Raw genomic sequence first — 23,539 nt, forward strand, 5'->3', positions numbered from 1 at the left:
CCCATGCTCTTTCGTCTCTGCAATTTCATGACTTGAGGCCACAGCGACAGCATATTCATTACAGGAATTATACATGGGCGTTAACGTCAGCCAGTTTTACATAATGTGCCTTGTAAGGTAAATTAAAAAAAATTTCAAAACATGTATTTAAAATTTAATTTAATATGGTGTTCACATAAAAAACTATTGAGTATGTTAATGTGTTTCAGGAGAGAGAAATGCTAAGAGCGGTATTCTGTTGAAACACTTTGATCTGTCCTTCAGAATCATTAGACTAAACACGTAATTGGTTTACTTGTACTTGTCTCTGCCTATTAAAATGCAAGTATTTTGTCACTGAAATATTTATCTTCAAATCAGTTACATGGGCACAACAACAGTATGAAACTGTTGAGTGGAAGATATAGAGAAAGATCAAGAGAACACTGTTGCAAAGAAAAAAAGGCATTTGAGGTTAAACCCACAAAAAAGTGAAGCTAACAGCGACATCTCCATTGAAGATCACTGAATGAGAGGGGACAGGGGAGGAACAAGACGAGTGAGCGACTACAACTCCAGAGATCATTTCAAAAGCAACTGACACTCAAGAGACTCAAGAGAGAATCAAAGAAATGTGTCTTCTTAGATCTGACACCCCTTAACAACCTGAAAGAGATCTTAACATCATGTATCACATTGTGTTAAGTGTACTTTATTTTATTATGTAAGCAATAGACTATTATGCAAAAAAAAAAAAATAACAATACAAAATAAATAAATAAATAAAGAAAAATAAAGAAAAATCTAATAAACATTTAAAATAAACTATTGACATAAAAATATGTATATTTTCATCTATGTTTTTTTTTTTTTTCAATTTGTATTTATTTTTATGTAAATGATGATGATAATGATGATGATGATTAGTGTTGTTGTTGTTAACACTGAAACTGAATTCTTACAAGCTCCGAAGTGTGAAGTATAGAAAATAGTTAAGTAGATATTTCCAGGCAGGATCATGAGCTATGAATTAACTTTATTCAATTTATTTATTTATTTATTCATTCATTCACTTGATTTAACTATTCATTCAATCAATCATCCAACCTTTTTTTAATGATGGTAAAGCCACCATTAAATGGCACATCAGTTTTTCACAGGCTATTTCACAAATCAATCAAACAATCTGTTCCTGTGAGTGGGCAGTTCTTGGCCTGAATAATTGGTCCTTACTTCCTATTGGTTAGTCAAGGGTGTGTTTATGCAGGACTAAGACACCACCCACTAAGCCACTGCATGTTTGTTTGTTTATTTATTTAATTCTGGTGCAGATAGTATTTAATCTCTTCAGTCAGAAAAGAGTTCTTGTTACTTGGCCAAATGTCAAATGATGTGAGATGCTGCAGAGATTGCAGGAGTGAGTATGAACATGTCTGCACAGTGACCAAGAAGTCTGCTTGAGCACATAAACAGCCTGAGCTTCTTTCTGCCATCTTGTGTGCCGAGCTCTAAGTGTGTCAGACACATTGCAAAACCAATTACAGGTATAATGTGATTAGCTCTGCCAGAGTAATGCAGTCCAGTGAATTTAAACTCACAGGCACCCTCGCAAACATGCTCAGAGCCTAGGACTGCCGCATTACGTTTGGCAGCCAGCTACCAAAAGCCTGATTTGTTTCGCCTCTCATTCCTTTAGAACTGGCATCCTTCCCTTCCTTGAACCTTCACTCCATCTGTCCAGATGGATGGAGCAGGGCAGCGTGAGCTCATCCATGTCCAGTGACAGTTTAATGATGTCAGCTTGGTTTCATTCCACTTCCCATCACACACCCACTGTGTCTGGCATTTTTAACCTTACAGTATTCACACACATAGCTGACCGCTTCACCCTGCCCTGATACCTCTGAGCTGCTTGGCTTTGCCTGGCCTGTGTGGGTTATATGAGGACGTGGGGCAGAACTGAGAGATAACACAGGTTAACATTCATGTGTGTGTGTAGGTGTGGGTTCAACATGAGTCTTGAGTCAGGCTCTGGCCATCGAGGGGTTGGGTGGATAACACTGCGGTTAAGACCCAGATCAGTGGAGGCTTTCGCCTCTCATCTCACGCTGTCTTGACTGATCTCTGTTGCTTTTTCTGCTCTGGTGATGTGTTGTTTCTCCATGTGCTTGAGATAAATGGCATATGAAATGCCATTATATACTTATACAATGTGATGCATGTGTGACTGAAACTAATTATCCGGCTTGAAATAATGAGGGACTGGATGTACATGTTAGGCTATGACATAAAAAAAAAAGATTTTGAGTTGTAAATGAAACCAAGATTGTCTACTGTAAAACCCAATGATTTATTTATTTATTTATGTTACGTGTAAACAGTCTTTTTGGCAAATTGCGTCATATTAAATCAATTATAAAGAAAGTCACTCAGTTTAACTCCTCCTCCTCAAGTGCGATTAAATTACCAGGTCAAGTCAAGTCAAGTCACCTTTATTTATATAGCGCTTTAAACAAAATACATTGCGTCAAAGCAACTGAACAACATTCATTAGGAAAACAGTGTCAATAATGCAAGATGATAGTTAAAGGCAGTTCATCATTGAATTCAGTGATGTCATCTCTGTTCAATTAAATAATGTCTGTGCATTTATTTGCAATCAAGTCAACGATATCGCTGTAGATGAAGTGACCCCAACTAAGCAAGCCAGAGGCGACAGCGGCAAGGAACCGAAACTCCATTGGTGACAGAATGGAGAAAAAAAAACCTTGGGAGAAACCAGGCTCAGTTGGGGGGCCAGTTCTCCTCTGACCAGACAAAACCAGTAGTTCAATTCCAGGCTGCAGCAAAGTCAGATTGTGCAGAAGAATCATCTGTTTCCTGGAATTGAAAGGTCTTTACAGAGGATCTGTATCTGGGGCTCTAGTTGTCCTGGTATCCGCTGTCTTTCAGGGCAGTAGAGGTCCTTTCTAGGTGCTGATCCACCATCTGGTCTGGATACGTACTGGATCCGGGTGACTGCAGTGACCCTCTGATCTGGATACAGACTGGATCTGGTGGCTACGGTGACCTCGGAATAAGAGAGAAACAGACTAATATTAGCGTAGATGCCATTCTTATAATGATGTAGCAAGTACATAGGGTGTTATGGGAAGTGTTCCCAGTTCCGGTTTACCTAATTAATGCAGCCTAAAAATCCTCTAACGGATTTGGATATTAAAAGCATATTAGTATGTTATGTGTAAGCCAGGTTAAAGAGATGGGTCTTTAATCTAGATTTAAAGAACTGAGTTTTGAGAACGTAGTGGGCGTAGAGGATTATAATATAAAAGTAGCTCATTCAAATACTGAGGTGCTAAACCATTCAGGGCTTTATAGGTAATAAGCAATATTTTAAAATCTATACGATGCTTGATAGGAAGCCAGTGCAGTGTTGACAGGACCGGGCTAATATGGTCATACTTCCTGGTTCTAGTAAGAACTCTTGCTGCTGCATTTTGGACTAGCTGTAGTTTGTTTACTAAGCGTGCAGAACAACCACCCAATAAAGCATTACAATAATCTAACCTTGAGGTCATAAATGCATGGATTAACATTTCTGCATTTGACATTGAGAGCATAGGCCGTAATTAAGATATATTTTTGAGATGGAAAAATGCAGTTTTACAAATGCTAGAAACGTGGCTTTCTAAGGAAAGATTGCGATCAAATAGCACACCTAGGTTCCTAACTGATGAAGAAGAATTGACAGAGCAGCCGACAAGTCTTAGACAGTGTTCTAGGTTATTACAAGCAGAGTTTTTAGGTGAACATCAGTCCTCGAAGGATACTCAAACTGATGGCAAACATGCTCTTTTATTTGAGCTTTTCTTTCCTTTTTTCAGTTCTTAGATTCTCTTTCACTTTGCTCTTTTTTTGTTTTCTTTGTTCTTCTTTTTCATCAGTCACTAACAGAAGTAGATGGTTAGCCCACAAGGAATTTGAACCAGTCCACTATGTATACACAAATGTTTCCCCAAAGTACATCATTCTGCAAAATAGTGCCTGGACCTAAACAAATATAAGATAATATAATTATATCAGTTGATGTCATATTGAGAAAGGCAAGGGAAATGGTACTTCTGTGCTCTGAATAATTGCTAATAAATCAGTGGCCTAAGACATTTGAGCTTCCTACCGCAGAACAGATATTAAAATGTGAATGTGATGAACATTTGATCTATACACGACTGTGTCCAATCTCAAGCGACACAGCATAACTGCCCCATTTGCTACAACCGGAAAAAAAGTTCTTCCTCTCAGATAGTATTGAAATATGCCCCATTCAATTCCAGGAAGTAGCGTTTATTTGGACTACCTTGTCAAAGTGCTGCACCTAATCAACAGTTTGTGCAGTCTATCTCTGGCAGCTTGTTATGTGCCATGTGTTTTGACAGTCAAAATCAATGCCACTTAAATGGGTGGGGCAATTTTCTGAATGCAGAGCCACCAGTTTGCCTCCTCCTATATTGATCTCATCTATCTGCCTTGATTCTATGGATCTGTTGCCTTGGGTTTCATGCCGCTCATCCTCAACATTAGCATGCAAATGATGTTTTGTTCTTCTGTATAATGCTTTGCCTGTGCAGTTGGCCAGCAGTTTGATGGTTGATGATAGGATGACACATTTTGTTTATTTGAAAATTTTATTCATTTATGATTTTATTAGTATATTTTAATAATCGTTAACTGTGATTATGAATACAAGCATGTACATGGCAAACATAATGTTAATAGAATCATAATGGTTATAAAATAATAATAATAATAATAATAATAATAATAATAATAATAATAATAATAATAATAATAATTTGTATTGTATTTATTATTATATATACTTCTACTACCACTAGTAGTACAATACAAATTATTTTATTAATGTTTAACATTAAATAAATAAATAAATAAACATTGTCAATCATGCTTGATTGGGTAATCAAAATGCCCATTTCAAATCACGTGTTTAAAACTACATAATTCACTGATGATATTTGTTTTATATTTGTTATTATATGTATAGATGATCATCTTTATGATGAAGCATTTTTTTTCTATAAATATAAATTCTATATTCTATAAATACCTCTGTAACAAACGTTTGTAGTCACTGGAAGGAGGAGGCGGGAACCAGCAAACATTGAAACATTTTAATAATAAAATAAACACAGAATAGCGTGACAGGCCTGATGACTGCCGTGCACAAACAGAACCAAAACACAAAATAAAGTCCTCTCTCGTCTTTCATTGCCGTTGCTTAGCATTAGCATTTACTCCACCAGCCTCGCTCTGTTCCCAGGGCTCTTGGCCCGCCCCTCTCGTCACAACTTCATATGATTTTGTTCTCTTAATTTCATGTAATTTAATTTTCTGTCACTTGAAAAGATTGTTTTAATACAAATAAATCATAAGATGCATTTGCATTTCCATTCCATTTCAACCCACCATTTCACTCCAATATAGAATAACTGGTGCATCTTTCAACATGCTAATAGATCATGAGGCCAATAATAACAGGTGCACAAACGCTAACAAACACACAACAAGCTAAACGTATTTTGTAGGTGGCCTTTTTGACCTCAAAAGCCGCTGAGGTTTAATCGAAACAAAGCATTGGGCCAAAACAGAAAAAAAAAATCTAATTAAAGATGGTTAATGAGACACACATGATGAATTGACCTGCAAGTGATACTCGCCACCCATACAGTATATTAAAGTTGATTTCGTAATAGTAATTTGTAATGTCCACATGAAAAGACACTGAAAGGTCAGAGCCACCGTTCCAGAGCTTGTTGGTCGGTATGATGATGTTTTATGAGTTATAATGCTAATAATAATGAAAAATGTTATCAGCGGCACTGCTTATTAGTCATGTTAATAACTCTTGCATGATACATTTTTATTTGGAGTTAGGGGATGTCCTACAGGACACTTGATTAATTAGATCAAAATGTTTAATTGAGGTGCTACAGAGAGGCCCAGATGCTTATCACAGCATTGGAGGAGAGGGGATCAAGAAGGTGTTTTACTGTTTTATCTCACCCTGTTTTCCATAATAATAATTTTCAGAATTCATTAGCACAGTAAATGAATGCAATAATTGGAGTGCTTGCTAATTTTGCAGGAGGTGATAACCCAATATACTTCCTGAGTAGAATGTGAGGGCCAGCATTACACGAGTGCAGTGTATAAATGTGACCAGGACCTTGACATAAAGAGAGGACAATTATTAATGATTGCCTGACTTTACATTATTCTGCTTATTACACGGCTACTTACCAAATAAATAAACACAAAGTTATTTTATTTAATGAGATGAACAGTGATTACCGATTAACCTATTGCTGTTTAAGTTGTAATAGTGATCTGCTGAGGTGCTGACTGCACATGTATTAGGTGTTTTACATGTTCAATTGAATTCAATTCAAGTTTATTTGTATAGTGCTTTTTACAATACAAATCGTTACAAAGCAACTTTAGAGAAAATTATGTTTCTACAATATTTAGTAATAGCTTATAAGTGGTGACTGTCAGTTTGTGCACGTATGACAGGATTTGTAGAAAAGTTAATACAAGACGTAGTCAGCCAGATGATGAACATAATTAATATTATTAATAATTAATAATTATTATATGATGCAGTCACACTTGTAGCAATATTAGTTCTGTTGTTGATTCAAGGTTAGGATCATCTGGGGTCCTCTGAGGGTCAGCATCATCTCTTCTCAGGTGTTCTGGATCCAGACTGGAGCTTGTGTAAATCCTAGTTACCACGGGATGTAAATCCTGTGGCAAAACATAGAAACAAATAGAGACATCATAAGCATATCTGCTGTTCCAACAAAGTAAAATTAATTAGTTTAACCCAGGCTAAAGAATAAGAATGCACATTTGATCGGATACAACTATACTCACAATTTAAGATACATTATTCAAATGCTTGGCGAAAGAGATGCGTTTTTAATCTAGATTTAAACAGAGAGAGTGTGTCTGAACCCCGAACATTACCAGGAAGGCTATTCCAGAGTTTGGGAGCCAAATGTGAAAAAGCTCTACCTCCTTTAGTGGACTTTGCTATCCTAGGAACTACCAAAAGTCCAGCGTTTTGTGACCTTAGGGTGCGTGATGGGTTGTAGCGTGGTAGAAGGCTAGTTAGGTACGCAGGAGCTAAACCATTTAGGGCCTTATAGGTAAGTAATGATAATTTGTAACGGATATGGAACTTAATAGGTAGCCAGTGCAGAGACTGTAAAATTGGGGTAATATGATCATATTTTCTTGACCTGGTAAGGACTCTAGCTGCTGCATTTTGGACTACCTGTAGCTTGTTTATTGATGAAGCAGGACAACCACATAGAAGTGCATTACAATAGTCCAGTCTAGAGGTCATAAATGCATGAACTAGCTTTTCTGCATCAGAAACAGATAACATGTTTTGTAGCTTGGCAATGTTTCTAAGATGGAAGAATGCAGTTTTTGTAACATGGGAAATATGATTTTCAAAAGACAAGTTGCTGTCTAATATAACACCCAGATTTTTGACTGTAGAAGAAGTAACAGTACATCCGTCTAGCTGCAGATTGTAATCTGCAAGATTCTGTGTAGTGTTTTTTGGTCCAATAATTTATATCTCTGCCTTATCCGAATTTAATTGGAGAAAATTATTTGTTATCCAATCTTTTACATTTTTAACACACTCTGTTAGCTTAGATAATTTAGAGGTTTCATCTGGTCTCGTTGACATATAAAGCTGAGTATCATCAGCATAACAGTGGAAGCTAATTCCGTATATTTGCGAATCTGTCTTGCGAATCAAATCTGGAACAATAGTTCTGCCCAGACGGTAACGCTGAGACATATAGTTAATATCAGTGATATGCAGCATTCACGATACAAGGAAATGGTCTGTAACATCATTACATTGAGGTACGATATCTATATCATTAAGATCGATTCCATGCGATATAATTAAATCTAGTGTATGATTAAAATGATGAGTGGGCCTGGTGACATTTTGCTTGAGTCCAAAAGAGTTTATTAGGTCAGTAAACGCAAGTCCTAATGCATCATTTGTATTATCAACGTGAATATTAAAATCTCCCATGATTAGCACTTTATTGACTGTAACCAGAAGGTCTGAGAGGAAATCTGCAAATTCTTTTAGGAATTCTGTATACGGCCCTGGTGGTCTATACACAGTAGCCAGAGCAAGAGATGCATTAGATTTCTTTTGCATATCTGACAGTGTAACATTAAGCAGAAGTATTTTGAATGAGTTAAACCTGTATCCCGTTTTCTGGGTAACATTGAGAATATCACTATATATTGTTCAAATATATCATGTCTAATAAATTAATTAATAAATGGGCATTGCATACTGATTTGAAAATATTTAAGAAACTATTTAAATATTAAGGTGTTTTTGAACATTTTGATGGTAAGGACCACCAAATGCGATATGATTGCCTTCCGTCTGACCTCAAATATAAAAGCAACATTATATTTTACATGTACTACAAACACCATTTATTGTGCAAAATAAATAAATAAATAGTAAGTGTACACAGTTTTTTTAAACTTTTATGCTGTCATTGCATCAAAATATGTATTTATGTTTTATTTGAGAAACATTTGTTTTCTATTGTTGACAGTGTGACAAGTTCATCGAGTACAGAGTACAGTCAGATGTATTACATATATATATATTTTAATTCAATTATAATTAGAAAAGCAATCACAATCACTGTAAAAAGTAGTAACTGAAAAAAAATAACAAAAGAAAAAAAAATACAAATTATTATTATTATTATTATTATTATTATTATTATTAAGGCATAGTTTTGTTGTCATTGTTAATTTATTATTTTTATTTTTTTCCAACAATATTTGAGCCTCTCGTGTGCAAATAATATATCTTTTTTGACATTGTTTGGCTGAATTACCCTAATATAGGTTTATGATTGCTACACCCTCATATATGCACACAACTTTGGCTAACCCATAGATACTTATATTTTTCAGATTTGTGTGTCTTATTATTCTGAATAGCAATAAAAAGTTAAGCATTTGCTGACAACTTATAGGTGACTAAGATTTAACCCACATAAAGAAGTTTTGTTCGTACTATAAAATTAATATATTTACGTCGATTCAATTATATTAAATATTCATTTATTTTCTTTTGATGTTTTAAAGCTATGATTATGGCAATAATAAATGGCAATTGAAATATGTATTATTATTATTATTAGAATTAAAATTATTATTTTTTAGCTATGGCAGCTTATAAACCTACTATGAAAACAAAGAGAAATGCCTGTTTGAGTTTAGAGTTTTGCCGGCAACAAAACAATATTTTATAATTGACATTATTGCATTTTGATCATACAAAGCCATTGTACACTGAAAAAAAAAGAAAATCAAATCAAAATGATATTCACAGTGCCAAGAGCATGTATGCCTGTATTACCATATGTACATCTAATGACAACACTGTCCAATGGAATTCATATGTAGATATGACTGTATGCCTTCTGCCCATGCAGAGGAAGCAATTTATCCTTAAATAGTGCTGAATTTGAAATTATGCAGATGGCATGTGTGCAACTCATTATTTCATGCAGTTCAATTGTATTAGATAAAAAAAAACACATATCTAACAGAGTTTATGTTACAGTAAGTCAGTTGTGTTTGTGTTAAGTGTGTGTTTTTTTTTTTTTCATTTTTATAAGTAAGTTAAGGCTGTCTGCTTATATCATTTTCCAAATGCTATCCTAATGATAAGATATTATGCATTTGTGCACATTAATATGTATTATTCTAGATCTACAAAACAACATTAGCACTGACGAAAACCAGAGTTTTTGATGACAAGTTCAATCCTCCTCTCACTTTTTCACATTAACACATGGGCACATGTTTGATTTTATCGCAAAAAGGCAGAAGGACATTAGTGGTGGACCGTCTGAAACCAAGCATTTTCAATTTGTTACTATTTAGGTACATTTATCTCATTTATCATAATAAAGTATCTGTACTTTATCATTACATTTTTTATTTTAAGAAACTTATTTTGAGCATAATATCATACTTTTTACTCCACCACATTTCTTAAAAACATGTCGTTCTTTTTAACTGGGAAAATCCTGAGGCATGATAGTGGTGTCTGATTCATGAACAAGCTGATTATTTTCAATGAACCTGTTCAATCGGTTCTCAAATGAATTGGACTGAGCAAATTCTAGCTGTTATGAAATCAACAACTCACTGATTCAAACGATTCAGTCAAAGCGAATCTTTAGTCAAGAATTCACAGTATTCACAGTGAATTCAGTCCATCCTACAGTAATTGTTGTAAAGGTTTCAAATATGCAGCATATGCTGGGAAATCAAAGAATGTGCAGGACTTGAAGGATAGTTCTAAAGAAAAGTGGGCAGTTTAACTTTCCTTTTAAGCATTATTTATAGTACAACTCACATTCAGTCATTTTTCTTGTTAAATATCCTGTTTTGCATTAAAATGTCACATTGCGGAAGCAAAATGGGTTTCAAACAGCAATTCACATGGACTGAAATCAGTCATACAAACACTGAATCTTTGCAAACTGAAATGTGGAACAGTGACCTTTAGTCAAGTGTATCCGAGTATATTATTTCTGTCAGAGAGCTGCCTGTCTTCATTTCTCCATGATTGCTAGCTGTCTGCATGTTTGTCTAGAGGATCACCACCCACTTAGTCAGGGATCTCGACTCATGTTGTTGAAGCGAATCAGACGTCAATGCAAATCCCACAGTGAGATGCCAAACAAAAACAAAACAGGCAGGTTACAGGTCTGGGAGAAATAAAAAAAGAGGAGAGGGAGGAGAGAGAGGGAGGAGACTAAAATCATTGGTCACTAGCCACTAGCAAATTGAAATCTAAGCAATTTGCTTAATAAAATTAGCTAGGTCATTGACTTCCTTATGAGAGGTAGTTTGGTTAAAAACACTCTAACCCACAGAGCAACCGCACATCTGTGCATTCTTCTACAGGTACTATCCGGTGGAGACCGCATCCGTACAAACATAACCACATACCCGTCCTCTTGTTTCAACTGACAGAGCTTCCATAAGCACTGTGGATATCTGGAAGTGTGGGGAATGTGCGATACGGCCACAGGGGATGACCCTAAAATGGCAGAGGGGGCTGGTTTGGTGTCAGACAGCCAGACGTCTCCCTCACTCAGACATCCAGAGACTGCTGAACTGACCCAAACTGGGGACAATCTCCCAGGGGCCACCCTGACCTCCTACAGCCCACTGCGGGCACTCCTTCGGCCCTGGTGCTTGGTTCTGGTGCTCATCTTGCTGGTTCTCTCTTTCCTTTTCAGCTGGGCGGTGGTACACCTCAGCTTGGGGGCTCGGAGCAAACCCTTTAGGATTTCTTCCAGCTACAACCAGCCCGGGGACATGGAGACAGTGACCTATGACCCTCGCTTCACCACCAACTGCACCATACGTGAGTGTTTCACATCTCAGACATCTGTCAGTTTCTGAAAGTAAATTGTTTGCTTAGTTTTCTCACGCAAGTAGAAACAAAAGTTTTTGATGTGACATTTGTATTTGTATTCTAAAGTCCCCCCCAAAAAATAGTAATATTGTAGAATATTAGTATTTATATGCAATTTTAAATTATATTTTTGCTGATATTTTCAGCAGCTATTACTTCAGTTTCAACATCACATGAATGATCTTTCCGAAACCACTCTAATAAGACCATTTGTTGTTCTATATATATATATATATATATATATATATATATATATATATATATATATACAGTACAGACCAAAAGTTTGGAAACATTACTATTTTTAATGTTTTTGAAAGAAGTTTCTTCTGCTCATTAAGCCTGCATTTATTTGATCAAAAAATACAGAAAAAAATTTAATATTGTGATATATTATTACAATTTAAAATAATTGTTTTTAAATTTATTATACTTTAAATTATCATTTATTTCTGTGATGCAAAGCTGAATTTTTAGGATCATTATCACATGATCCTTTAGAAATCATTCTAATATGATGATTCATTATCAAAGTTGGAAACAGTTCTGCTGCTTAATATTTTTTCAGAACATGTGATACTTTTTTAGGATACTTTGATGAAAAAAAAATGAAAAAAAAGAAGCTATGTTTTTAAAAATTTAAATATTTTTGTAATAACAATATACACTACTGGTCAGTAATTTTTTTTCTTTCTTTTTTTTAAATAAAATCAATACTTTTATTCAGCAAGGATGTGTTAAATTGATAAAAAGTGATAGTAAAGAAAATATATTTTTAAATAATATATATTATTAGAATTTCTTTTTTTATATAAATGCAGTTTTTTTTAACCTTTTATTCATCAAATATATTAGACAGCAGAACTGTTTCCAACACTCATAATAAATCAGAATATTAGAATGATTTCTAAATGATCATGTGATAGACTGGATGTTACATGTGACACTGAAGGCTGGAGTAATGATGCTGAAAATTCAGCTTTGCATCACAGGAATAAATTATTTTTTTTAAGTATATTCAAATAGAAAACTATTATTTTAAGTTGTAATAATATTTCACAATATTACAGTTTTTTTTGTATTTTTGATCAAATAAATGCAGGCTTGATGAGCAGAAGAAACTTCTTTCAAAAACATTAAAAATAGTAATGTTTCCAAACTTTTGGTCTGTACTGTATATATATATATATATATATATATATATATATATATATATATATATATATATATATATATATATATATATATATATATATATATATATATATATTCAGCTTTTTTAAACAGATTAATATGATATAAAGAGAAAATATATTTTTCTTTTCGATTTTTAGAGGGGAGAACTCAAAATGAGACTGCCGTCTCTTTAATTTCAGTAAAACCTCCTAAAATCATAAACTTTCAATATAAAATATTGTAAGTGATTGCAGGGCAGAATATTGCAACGCAAATGTGTCTATGATTTCCAACTTATTGCCAACTTATTGCCAAAGTTAAATTATATATTCATTTGTTTTTGTTGTTTTTTCTAAATAGTGTTGTAAAACTCTTAATAAGAAACAGGAATGGCCAGAACAAATGCATTTGCCTCATTGCAAATCTTAGTATTTACGTTTTGGAGGTTTTTTAAAATGTTTTATTTATTTTTAATTTTTTTCTAACACTAAGCCTATGTAATGAGAGCAATTGCCTCATTCCACTTCCTCATTTAAACTCCAACATATACTATAGAACATTCATGCTTTTTAGATCAACGACAGCAACTAGATTTTTCCCTCTTGCTCTTTTTTTATTTTCTCTTTTTTCTGCTCTGTGCTTCCTGATTCAATAACTGGCGGGGAAATTGCCCATGTCTGCCCGCAGGTAACACAATGCTGCTTGTCATGCAAATCCAGAGGCAGACAGATCTCTAATTGTTTCAGGGTTGTGTAGTTCAGTAGCACAGTTTTTTTTTTTTTTTTTTTTTTTTTTGCGGCTGCCCAAACAAATCCCTCCGGGGGTCACTCTGTTAGACAGGCTGTTCTCTTCCCGAAGCACGCGGTGTTCCTCTGTTCTTGCTGCTAAATGCCCTGTTCTCTTGAGCTCTAATCCACCACCGCTTGCCATAATAGATATTAGCAGATTGACGTGCTTTACATTGTGGCTTGCCTTCCTGAAGCACCTGCCACTATAGCTCAAATTACCTGCCACCTGAAAACGCGCTTACTTGACGTACTGATTTGCAAAGCTGAGGATTGTGAGTGTGTGTGTGTGTGTGTGTGTGTGTGTGTGTGTGTGTGTGTGTGTGTGCAAGAGAGTGCAAGTTAGATGTGCTTGATAAGGCTTGAAATTCCCTTTTAATGAAATGAAGTAATTGCTGTAATCAAAAGAGCTCTAAACATGACCCCTTTTACTTTGTTTTTGCCATATCAGCTTTACTTAATGATCTAGAACTAACATAAGACAATATAAGACCAAACAGTTTTATTTTCTGAAGAAAACATGAGTGGCTGCAATACTAAGTTTTGGGTGGTTGTTTGCAAAATGTAACAGTAGTTGCTAAAGTGTTCTGATTGGTTGTTACTGTGCACACTGTATGCAATAACAGATAAACCTGCAGATTAATTATATTCTGAAATAAATAAAGACTATATGTGTGCTTAGCCACAGATTACAGTCAATATCCTTGTCAAATAAGCTTAAAATGCCATGTAAATAATGTCCTCAGTAGCTCAAATTGTCATCAAACATAAAAAAAATAAAAATCAAATATAGATCAAATGCCATTTATTTTAACTTCAATATAACATTCAAAAACAAATACAGGGTATAGATATATCAGTAACATCATTTTTATACTGATGTTCTTTAATGTGAATTGTCTATTAAATTACAAAAAAAACTAAATCCAGTCTGGTCACCTATAATAGTGCATCTCTCCTGAGTTACAGAATTTGTCTATAGAGATAAGAAGTTGTTTTTTTTAAGTCTAAGCATGTAATAGTAATAGTGATGCTTGGTTTGGCAATGAAAACATATTTTTGGTTATGTAGCACCGCTCACGGTGCAATCTTTCAGCAACCAACTATTTGCCTTCAAAAGCGCTGTCACATTATCTCAGCAGAGCTACAATGAGAGCTGCCATGACCTCAGACTCAAGACAATGTGGAGGTGTAGATAATCCAATCATAAAACGTTAACTTACTCCCTGTTTGTTGCTGTCTCTGTCATCTGCTTTTTGCTCCCTCCGGCAAACCTGATTTTGATTACACCACTATCATAAAAATGTTTCTAGCAGGCTGAACAGAGTTCTACAGTGGTTCGATGAGGTCCATTTATATTTGTTTGAGTTATCCTGTCCTTTTTTTTGTGGAACAGCATAGTCAATGCCATTGCAGTTCCTTACTGTGCGTGCAAAGTGAAGGTGTTTAATTTCCCATCATCTCTCACTGTGAGTCAAATGATTTATTTTATGATTACTTATGTAAGATGCTTCTTTAATTAACTTGTTGAATGCATTGAGAAGTAATCAAGTTAATAGCAAAAATTAGTTTAAAGGTTAGAAAAATTGATGGTCTTTTTTTCTTTGCTTTTTTTAACTTAACTATTTATAAAACAGCAATACCATTTGAGTGTACATAACATCAAAATTGCCCTATGTATTAAGCTATGCATTAAAATACACTACAACATTTGATTCATATACTGTGACAAGATCACACCTCTTCTGTTTAGCATGATACATAACAAAGAACTATATATATATATATAGTGTAAGTATAACAAGTGTTAAGTATAAGTTTATAAGACTAAATGCATGTGTCTTTTAGTTTATCATGGTACTTCATATTAATATTTATTAGAAAAAATAATAATAATATAAAAACACTGATTATTAATGATTTAGGTTAATAATTTTTTATATATATTATTAAAAAATATTAGTAATATTTTAAAACCTTTTGTTCAACAGCCATGTGGTCCAGCACGCAAAACCACCAAACTAAAAAAGCCACATGTGTAATATTAGATCAGATCTGATTAAAAAAATAACAAACTAACTAACTAACTAACTAACTAACTAACTAACTAAATAAGCTTGGTTACAGCACAACATTAATTAAAATGTGTATTATATATATATATATATATATATATATATATATATATATATATATATATATATATATATATATATAATAACATCCCTGTGCTGGTGTAACGATGAGCCATAGACGTTCGGATCCATATGCACAACTTTTATTATCAGAATGGTCAGACAGGCAATAATCAGTAACAGCGTTAGGTATGTCAGGGATATCCAGAATCAATAACAGAACCAAGCAGATGTCGGGGCCGGCAGCAGAGAATCAGAGTCGGTATAACCAATCCAAAGGTCAGGTACAGAAGGAACAAACACAAGGATAAAAGCTCGGAAATGTCAGACAGGCTAAACAAGACTTCGCAAAGTGTCTGTGTGTGAGTGCTGCTTATATGTTTGGGTAAATGAGGTGCAGGTGTGGTAAGGAGATTAGCTGATGAATGAGGTGGAGGTGTGGCAAGGTGATGGTGATGCGGTGACTCATGGGAGATGTAGTTCGAGTGTGGTGCAACTATATGAGAGGTGCTAGTGTCCAAGTGATATGGTGACATCTGGTGGTTGATGGGTGGAGTGCCCTCTACTGAAATTCATGGACACTCCAGCTAATGATCGTGACAGCTGGGCTGTGTCGAAAGACAATGATCATGTACCGACAATAGTCACAGATATTGTCAAAGGCATCAAATGTTGGCAATATTTCCAATTAATGCAGGCCTGTTACATTCTTGTTGGTAGGCCTATTATTATTATTATTATTATTATTGGGTTATTTTTATTATTAAAGTAATGTTACAATTAATTACCCCCGCAATTATAATGATTTTAATAATAATTAAAAATGTATTTTAAAACAGGTTTATTATGAAATGATTTGTGTCCTATAATTCAATTTATTAACACTGCAGTCATCAATAATAGCACCAACTTTTAAAAACAACCTGTTTAAAACAAAACATGGTTTTTCTCTCTTTTTTAATTTTAATTATTTTAATTTATTTTTTCTTATTTTTTATTTATTTATTACTATTATTATTATTATGTATTGGCTACAAGAGAAAACTTAAAGGAATACATTAAGGCAGTTATATACTGGTGGTGGGGTCGGGGTGTTTGCACTATGTCACTGGCCTAAATATCTAATATCTAATATTATTTTTGTTATTTGTAGTAAACTATTCCATTTTAGTCATATAATCTTTGAAAAAGTGGCAAAATCTCAGATTAACGATTATTTCTGCTTGCTAACATGTGGTCCTTCTTTTGAATCATGCAAGGGAAATTCTAAAAGACGACAACATGAATACTGATTTCTGCATATACTGGAAGCACATGTGCACAAAACAACTAAATTCTCCTCAACACATTCTTATTTTGTCATCAACCAGTCAAGAAAACAGGCAGCATCCATCCATTCATTCATTATAGCAACTGGGACCCATAGGAGCTTGGACCAGCAGCCTCATGTTCCCCATTCTATATTCTTCCCCATTAAACATTGCAGCTGTCAGGGTCTACCATGGTGATGCTTGCTGCTTTACAGCCTGGGATGGATCGTGGAGGTGTGCCAAGCCTTTCCCCCAACCATCAATCATTCAGGCCTGTGAGGCTGAGTGAGTGAAATGAGCTGTGCCGTGAGCGGGCGAGAGGCGAGAATGTGAATCCCAGGAAAAGTCCAGTGGGGATGACGCTTAGTGCTTCTCTAGTCAGACTATGGTGTGCTGAGGGATGTGTGCTCAAGGGCTCAAAGGAGGAATCTTGAGTCATTCTCAGGGGACGGCTTGTAAGATATGTTTGAAGAGAATTAAATGACACTGTTGATATTATTAAGAAAATGTAGATCTATAAGCACAGTATTTTTAGTGCAGATGATGACGATGATGCTTGGTGATGATGATAAATATCAGATGCCAGAGCAGACTGCATCAGATTATCCTTTATGAAAAACAAGTGCACTTTAATGTATTGAATGTAGTGTACTGCATTTTTTAATGTTTTTTTTTTTTAATTATTATTATTATATTTTTTTTTTTGTTGTTGTTGATAAAACACCCCTTATAAGTGTGATTAATGAGGGTACACGTTTATGTTTCTTAAACTTAAGTACCCTTTTGAAAAAGTGCACATTGTAATAATCTTGAATTGATAGCTTTACTTTAATTATTTTTGCTTTTACAAATCTTTTGGCATGATTTAAAGAAGTACACATTTTAATGCCTTGATTATACTAAGGCACATGTAAAAACACGATTTTAATTACATTAATTTTAAGGTTAAAATGAATATACACTAAACTGTATCAATACAAATGTGTAATTACACATATTTTCAAATGCATGACTTACAAGTTCCAATAGATAAAACATTATGATAAAAAAATATGCCTTAATTTGCCATACATTTTTGTCAGTGCATTTGGCAGTACACTTTAGCCATATTTTAAAGACAATAATAGTCACTTTAAATGAACTCTGCTTTGTTGTGCTTTAAGCTATAATATTTTAGTATTATTTTTGTTGTTGTAAATAATGCAGTCAAATGTCTGGAAACATTATATTCAGTTCACACTGAAGTACAACATACAGTTCAGCTGGAGAACGTCAGCAACTACACGATCTCAAAGTGTTCATGCTGTCAAGCATCATTGTAGCAGCCCGGTATCTTGCAAACATGATTTTATTTTCAGGCAGACTGCTGTTTCGCCTCAAAGACTAATGCGAGATCAATTGTACACAAAGCAAATTTAAAAAGCTAGGAAAGTATTTGTGATATTTTCCTTTCATTTACCAGCCATTAAAATGTCAAAGAAATAAATGTTTAGCCCACTGGCCTGACCCGACTGTTTGTATAAATCAACAGTAGCAGATGATCTTGGACTGAGCTTTGCTTTAGGTACTGAGCATAAAAAGTGAAAGAAAAAAAAGAAAAATGATGTGCAATTTTACAAACAAATTACAGGCCATGAGGATCTGCAGATTGTCGCAAAATTGGTAATTCAAGGCAGGTCTCGTAGGGGCGTTCGCACTGACAACAATTTGCTTTGACAAAGTGAGTGTAAATCATTCTTTTTCAATTAGAGTTGGCAATTTGAGGCCCATCAGCGAGTTGGTAATTAAAAAAAAAGTTGCTTAGATTTTAACTTTATGCAAATGAGAAGTGATGCAACGTGGCAAATTCCAATGGGAGTGCAATGGGAGTGCAAAGAATAAAGCTCATGTGATCTGCCCCATTATACAACACTGCAGTCAAGTTGAAATGGCTAGTAGAGATCAGCAGTACAGCCACTTGTCAACCACCAGTATTAATTCAGTATGAATTTAATTATTATTATTATTTGTTACCAACATATAGTTAATAATTAAATGTATGTGTGTGTGTGTGTGTGTGTGTATGTTTGTGTGTGTGTGTGTGCGTGTGTGTGTGTGTGTGTGTGTGTGTGTGTGTGTGTGTGTGTGTGTGTGTGTGTGTATGTGTGTGTATGAGAAATATCAACTCCAATCAGCAGTCAATAAAGACATCCAGGTCTTTGATTCCTCTCACTCTACTTCTCTGTTCTTGTCCAATCTTCAGCACCCCTCATCCTCTCCTACTCTTCCTGCCCTGTAAGCATTCACATCTGAAATTCTCTTTATTTCTCATTTTTTTCTTTCTTGTTTTTGTGTCAAAGAGAACATAATATTTGTAAGTCTGCATTTATTAACCTCTCTTACCCCAGGTTCTTCACAAAGATATTTAGAAAGTCTTCCACTGACAGAGCAGATTGTTGCTGAGCTAACATGTATTAGAGATTTCCAGAGAGCCTTTGTTTAAGGTTTTTTGTTTTTTTTTCAGGAGAAAGGTCAGGCTGTGTAGGTGGCACTTACATATATTTCCTGTGATAGAAAGATCGTACATCATAGAATGATTAAAGTTACCACACTTGATGTTTTATGGACTTGTTTCATTTCATCTCGTGAAATAACTTGAAATGAAAAGAAAATGTCAGCTATGTAGATTGGTTTTCAGACCAAAATTATATATATATATATATATATATATATATATATTTTTTTGTAGATGCTAAAGAGTTTCACTGTTATTTTCTATCTTTCTTTTCTTTTTTTCTTTTTTTTTTAAGAATATCCTGAATTATTCAATGTACAGTATCAGCTCCCTTAACTGAAAGATTATTAGTGAATAATAACTAACATTTTGGTTTGTCGATCACATAAAATAATTTCATTGTTTCAGAAGAAAATAGCAAATCTCTAAATAGCAAATAATACATATTAATCACTTTTATGGTGCTTTTTCATCCTTTATGAAGTTTGAACGCTCCAATCTTATTTAAATGTAGTTACATGAAACAGATTTGCTTTAATCTCTGGGGTCGCTTTCTCAATCATCTTTGAGAGGCAGCAGTTTGAGTTGTAATGTGACTGCCAAGATTTGCCAAGTACTAGGGTAACATCAAGGAACGGGGCCACCATGGAATCAAAGGGGCTTTATGCCTCTGAGATCATGCAGTTGACAGACTTGCCTCCCATCTCTCTTGGGCATCCTTTGGTATAAAGACACTGGCTCTTGTAATACATCTTGCATGGCCTTTCTTGACCTGGTCTCAAATGGTAGCTTATGGAGCTACCATGTAAGACATTCTATATCCTGTGTATGTATATCCTCAGGGTTTGACATTGTCAGCCATGCGTTCCACCCAAATAAAAAAAAAGAAGAAGACCCATGTAGTGAAAGCAAAATGTCTGATCGCCAGCTCTACTGTTCAACAGTGGGCATAGTAAGAAGAAGAAGAAAAAAAAATGCATTAGCTGGTTAAGGTGTGTTTAATTAGAGTTGAAACTAATCTCTCCATGACTGTGGGACACCAGGAGCTGAGTCTGGCAGGGCCCCCTTGATTAAAATATGTTACTGACCAACTCACCAAAGCTAATTAGACAAGTTTTGCTTACAGTATCTAGAGTAAGTCACGATATCCTTCTATCAGTCAAATTCAGCAAGTTCCATTGTGAAATTCATTGAGATTCAAGTAATTTTATTTAAAGATATAGCAGTCTCCGGTGGTGAACAGATAAGTCATTTTAGTCTGATTGTTTCAATTCAATCAGTTGGTCCAGCTCCCAAAACTACTCTGAATGATTTGTTCATGAATCAGACTGATATGGAATTCATAACGCAAGTATGCATTGCATTATCAGCATTAAGTTTTCTGTTTCAGGTTTGCTTTGAAGTTTTGCTCATCATTTAGAATGATTACTCTAAATGATGAGCAAAACTTCAAAGCAAATCTAGCCGAGAAAGTTAGTTAAAGCTACACTGTCAACAAAACCTCATAGTTAAATAATCTGAATAATTGGACAATTGAGATTTGAAATTGAAACAGGAATGCAAGAACGTACAAGGCAATCTCAAACTTGCATTTTATTGGCCAAGCATTCGCGTCTGAACTTACATGCTTGCCTAGAACAAGGATTAGGAAGAGTTTTAAACTGTGTAGCCCTGGGGTCCCTCGGGGAACAGTATTGGGAAACATAGGCATGGAATATGTTTATGGCCTTAAGAAATACACAGTTGTAAACAAGTCCAGTAGATGCTCTGTGAGAAAGGGGTGGCAGCTCTAGCATACGTGCTCTGGCTTTTATATTGTCTTACAGGAACACATACCATCTTTAAGCAATAAGAGCTTTGGTGTATCAGCTCACTTTGTCTTCCTCACTGGCTTGTCCTTTTTGATTTGTCTCCTCCTCTAATGCAGCAGCCTTAAAACGTCCCCAAAAATAGTCAAAGAAAATGAACCAGTTATTTCATTGCATGCTTTTCCCCCTCAGGCACTGTGGAATAATCTGACAAAGACAAATGATGCCAGGGCCTTACCTCAGCCAATCAAGTCTCGGTCTGAACAGCTCATTGAGCTCCTAAATGGATGTCCCCCATTTCGTCTGTTGTCCTAAGGGAGAGTCGGGTGTAATTCAACGGCATTAACTTTATGGCTTTGCCTGTAGATCAAATACATTGGCTTGGACTGCCCCAACTAACATGAGGTGTGCTAACCTAACTTCCTCAATCAATTTTTGGAGACCTGTGTGAAAATCTCATGTTCAGGGCTGAGCACTGATGCTTTGATAGGGATCAATCATTTTTTAAACTGAAAGTGAAGTTCAAACAATTCAGTGAGATGAAGGTAAACAGACTGACTTGCTGTTCATGATGAAAAGCTCAGGCATCAGACTTACAATTTAAATTCCCCTTGGACTACTTAATTAATAAAGGTAATATGATTTTTAATACATATCTGAAATAAAGAATTAAAGGTGCAGTTATTATTATTATTATTATTATTATTTATTTATTTATTTGAAACATTTTGATTGAACTTTAGTGCTGACAAACGATTAATCGCATACAAAAAAAAAGTTTTTGTTTGCATGATATGTGTGTGTGTTCTGTGTATATTTATTATGTATACATAAACACACATACACACATATATATTTTTTTTTATTTATTTTTTTATTTTTTTTTATTGCCAGATCTGCTTTGTACAAATTGTTGCATAACAGGAATGATCCAATAAAGCTTTAAAAAAATGAAGAGGAAATAGATGTTAAAAAGGTACGGACAGCATTTAAATGTCAGAGGAAAGAAGGAAGGAAATAACTGATATGTTATGGAAAGGATAGGAAAATGCATGCATTAATAAAAATAATCATGATGAGATTATCAGTAAGACAAACAGGTCATTGTCTTTTTAAGCCTGGCCTGTTTTACCACTATCAGTCTAGTCCGATATCCATTATCAGCTTCTTTGATAACAGCAGACTTCAACCTGCAAACACACCACTTTACAGTGCTGTATTATTAGAATCTTAACATGAGGACGTCAGCAATGTGCAATGAACTTGCAGAGAAACATAATTTGCTTATTTTGTCTGGTCCCATAAGACAGATTCTCAGAATAAGGATGAAGAAAGTGCTATTTTTGAATATTGTGCTTAATGCTATTGAGAAAAGCACATTGTGCCCTGTATGAGTCAGAGTACTCACTGTCATCTTGTTTTGAGAGAACACATTTCAGTCTAGCTCAGTAGTATCTGTCCAGAGAGCAAAATACGTGCTGTGAAACAGAACACAGACCTCATAATCAGTCAGATCTCCACACTGTGTACTTCACATTCAATATGTTTACCCTGTGGCCACATACACCTTCACAGAAATAGCTTCTCTCATTGTTGAATGACAAACTTTCATATTTAATCAAGGCCAAAGTGACAAAAAAAAAAAAAAAAAGATTTTAAATAATTCATGTCGGTGGCTGGTGCATTAATTAACTGTTTTGATGCAAAAAATAAACAAATATAATAATAATAATAATAATAAAGAAACGTTATATCATTAGTAAACTAGCTACTAACACTTCAAAAATCTGTCTGCTGTGACAAGGATGTAAAATAGGCCTCTTGTTGCTTATTTTAAATTTTCACATTTTTTTGTTGAGAAGTGTGAGCCATTTTAAAAAATGCATGAACTTAACATGCTGTGTGGCCTACTTCTTGTTAGACAACAAAGATGGGGGAAATGGGGTCTGAAATCGTGTTTCCAACTGTCTTGCTGTGACCTTCATGGGAGATGTGTTTCAAATAGTCATTAAATTCTCATTCTGTTGACAACCATTTTTGTTGTTTGAGAGAGAATAAAAGTGACTTCAAATATTTAAACAAAGTGAAACCAGACACTCAGTGAAAGCGAGACAAACAAACAAACAAACAAACAAATAAATAAATAATGCAGGAAACTTATGGCATGACAATATATTACAACGTGGCCAATGTCCATTAGTATCCATTATTTTATTTTTATGTAACTGCCATCATCACTATCTTCTTCATCATAAAAAATAATAT

General features: G+C 34.6%; 1 protein-coding gene across 1 annotated transcript in view; it reads left to right on the forward strand.

The window, feature by feature from the left end:
• The window catches only part of LOC132111794 (ALK tyrosine kinase receptor-like), a 512,104-nt gene that overhangs the window by 421,633 nt on the left and 66,932 nt on the right, over nucleotides 1-23,539 (forward strand). The window contains exon 5 of the mRNA XM_059519394.1: nucleotides 11,388-11,515. Within this exon, the coding sequence (XP_059375377.1) occupies nucleotides 11,388-11,515 (128 nt within the window). The remainder of the gene's footprint in view (nucleotides 1-11,387; nucleotides 11,516-23,539) is intronic.

Source organism: Carassius carassius, chromosome 31 (genome assembly GCF_963082965.1).
Source record: "Carassius carassius chromosome 31, fCarCar2.1, whole genome shotgun sequence".
Classification (NCBI taxonomy): domain Eukaryota; kingdom Metazoa; phylum Chordata; class Actinopteri; order Cypriniformes; family Cyprinidae; genus Carassius; species Carassius carassius.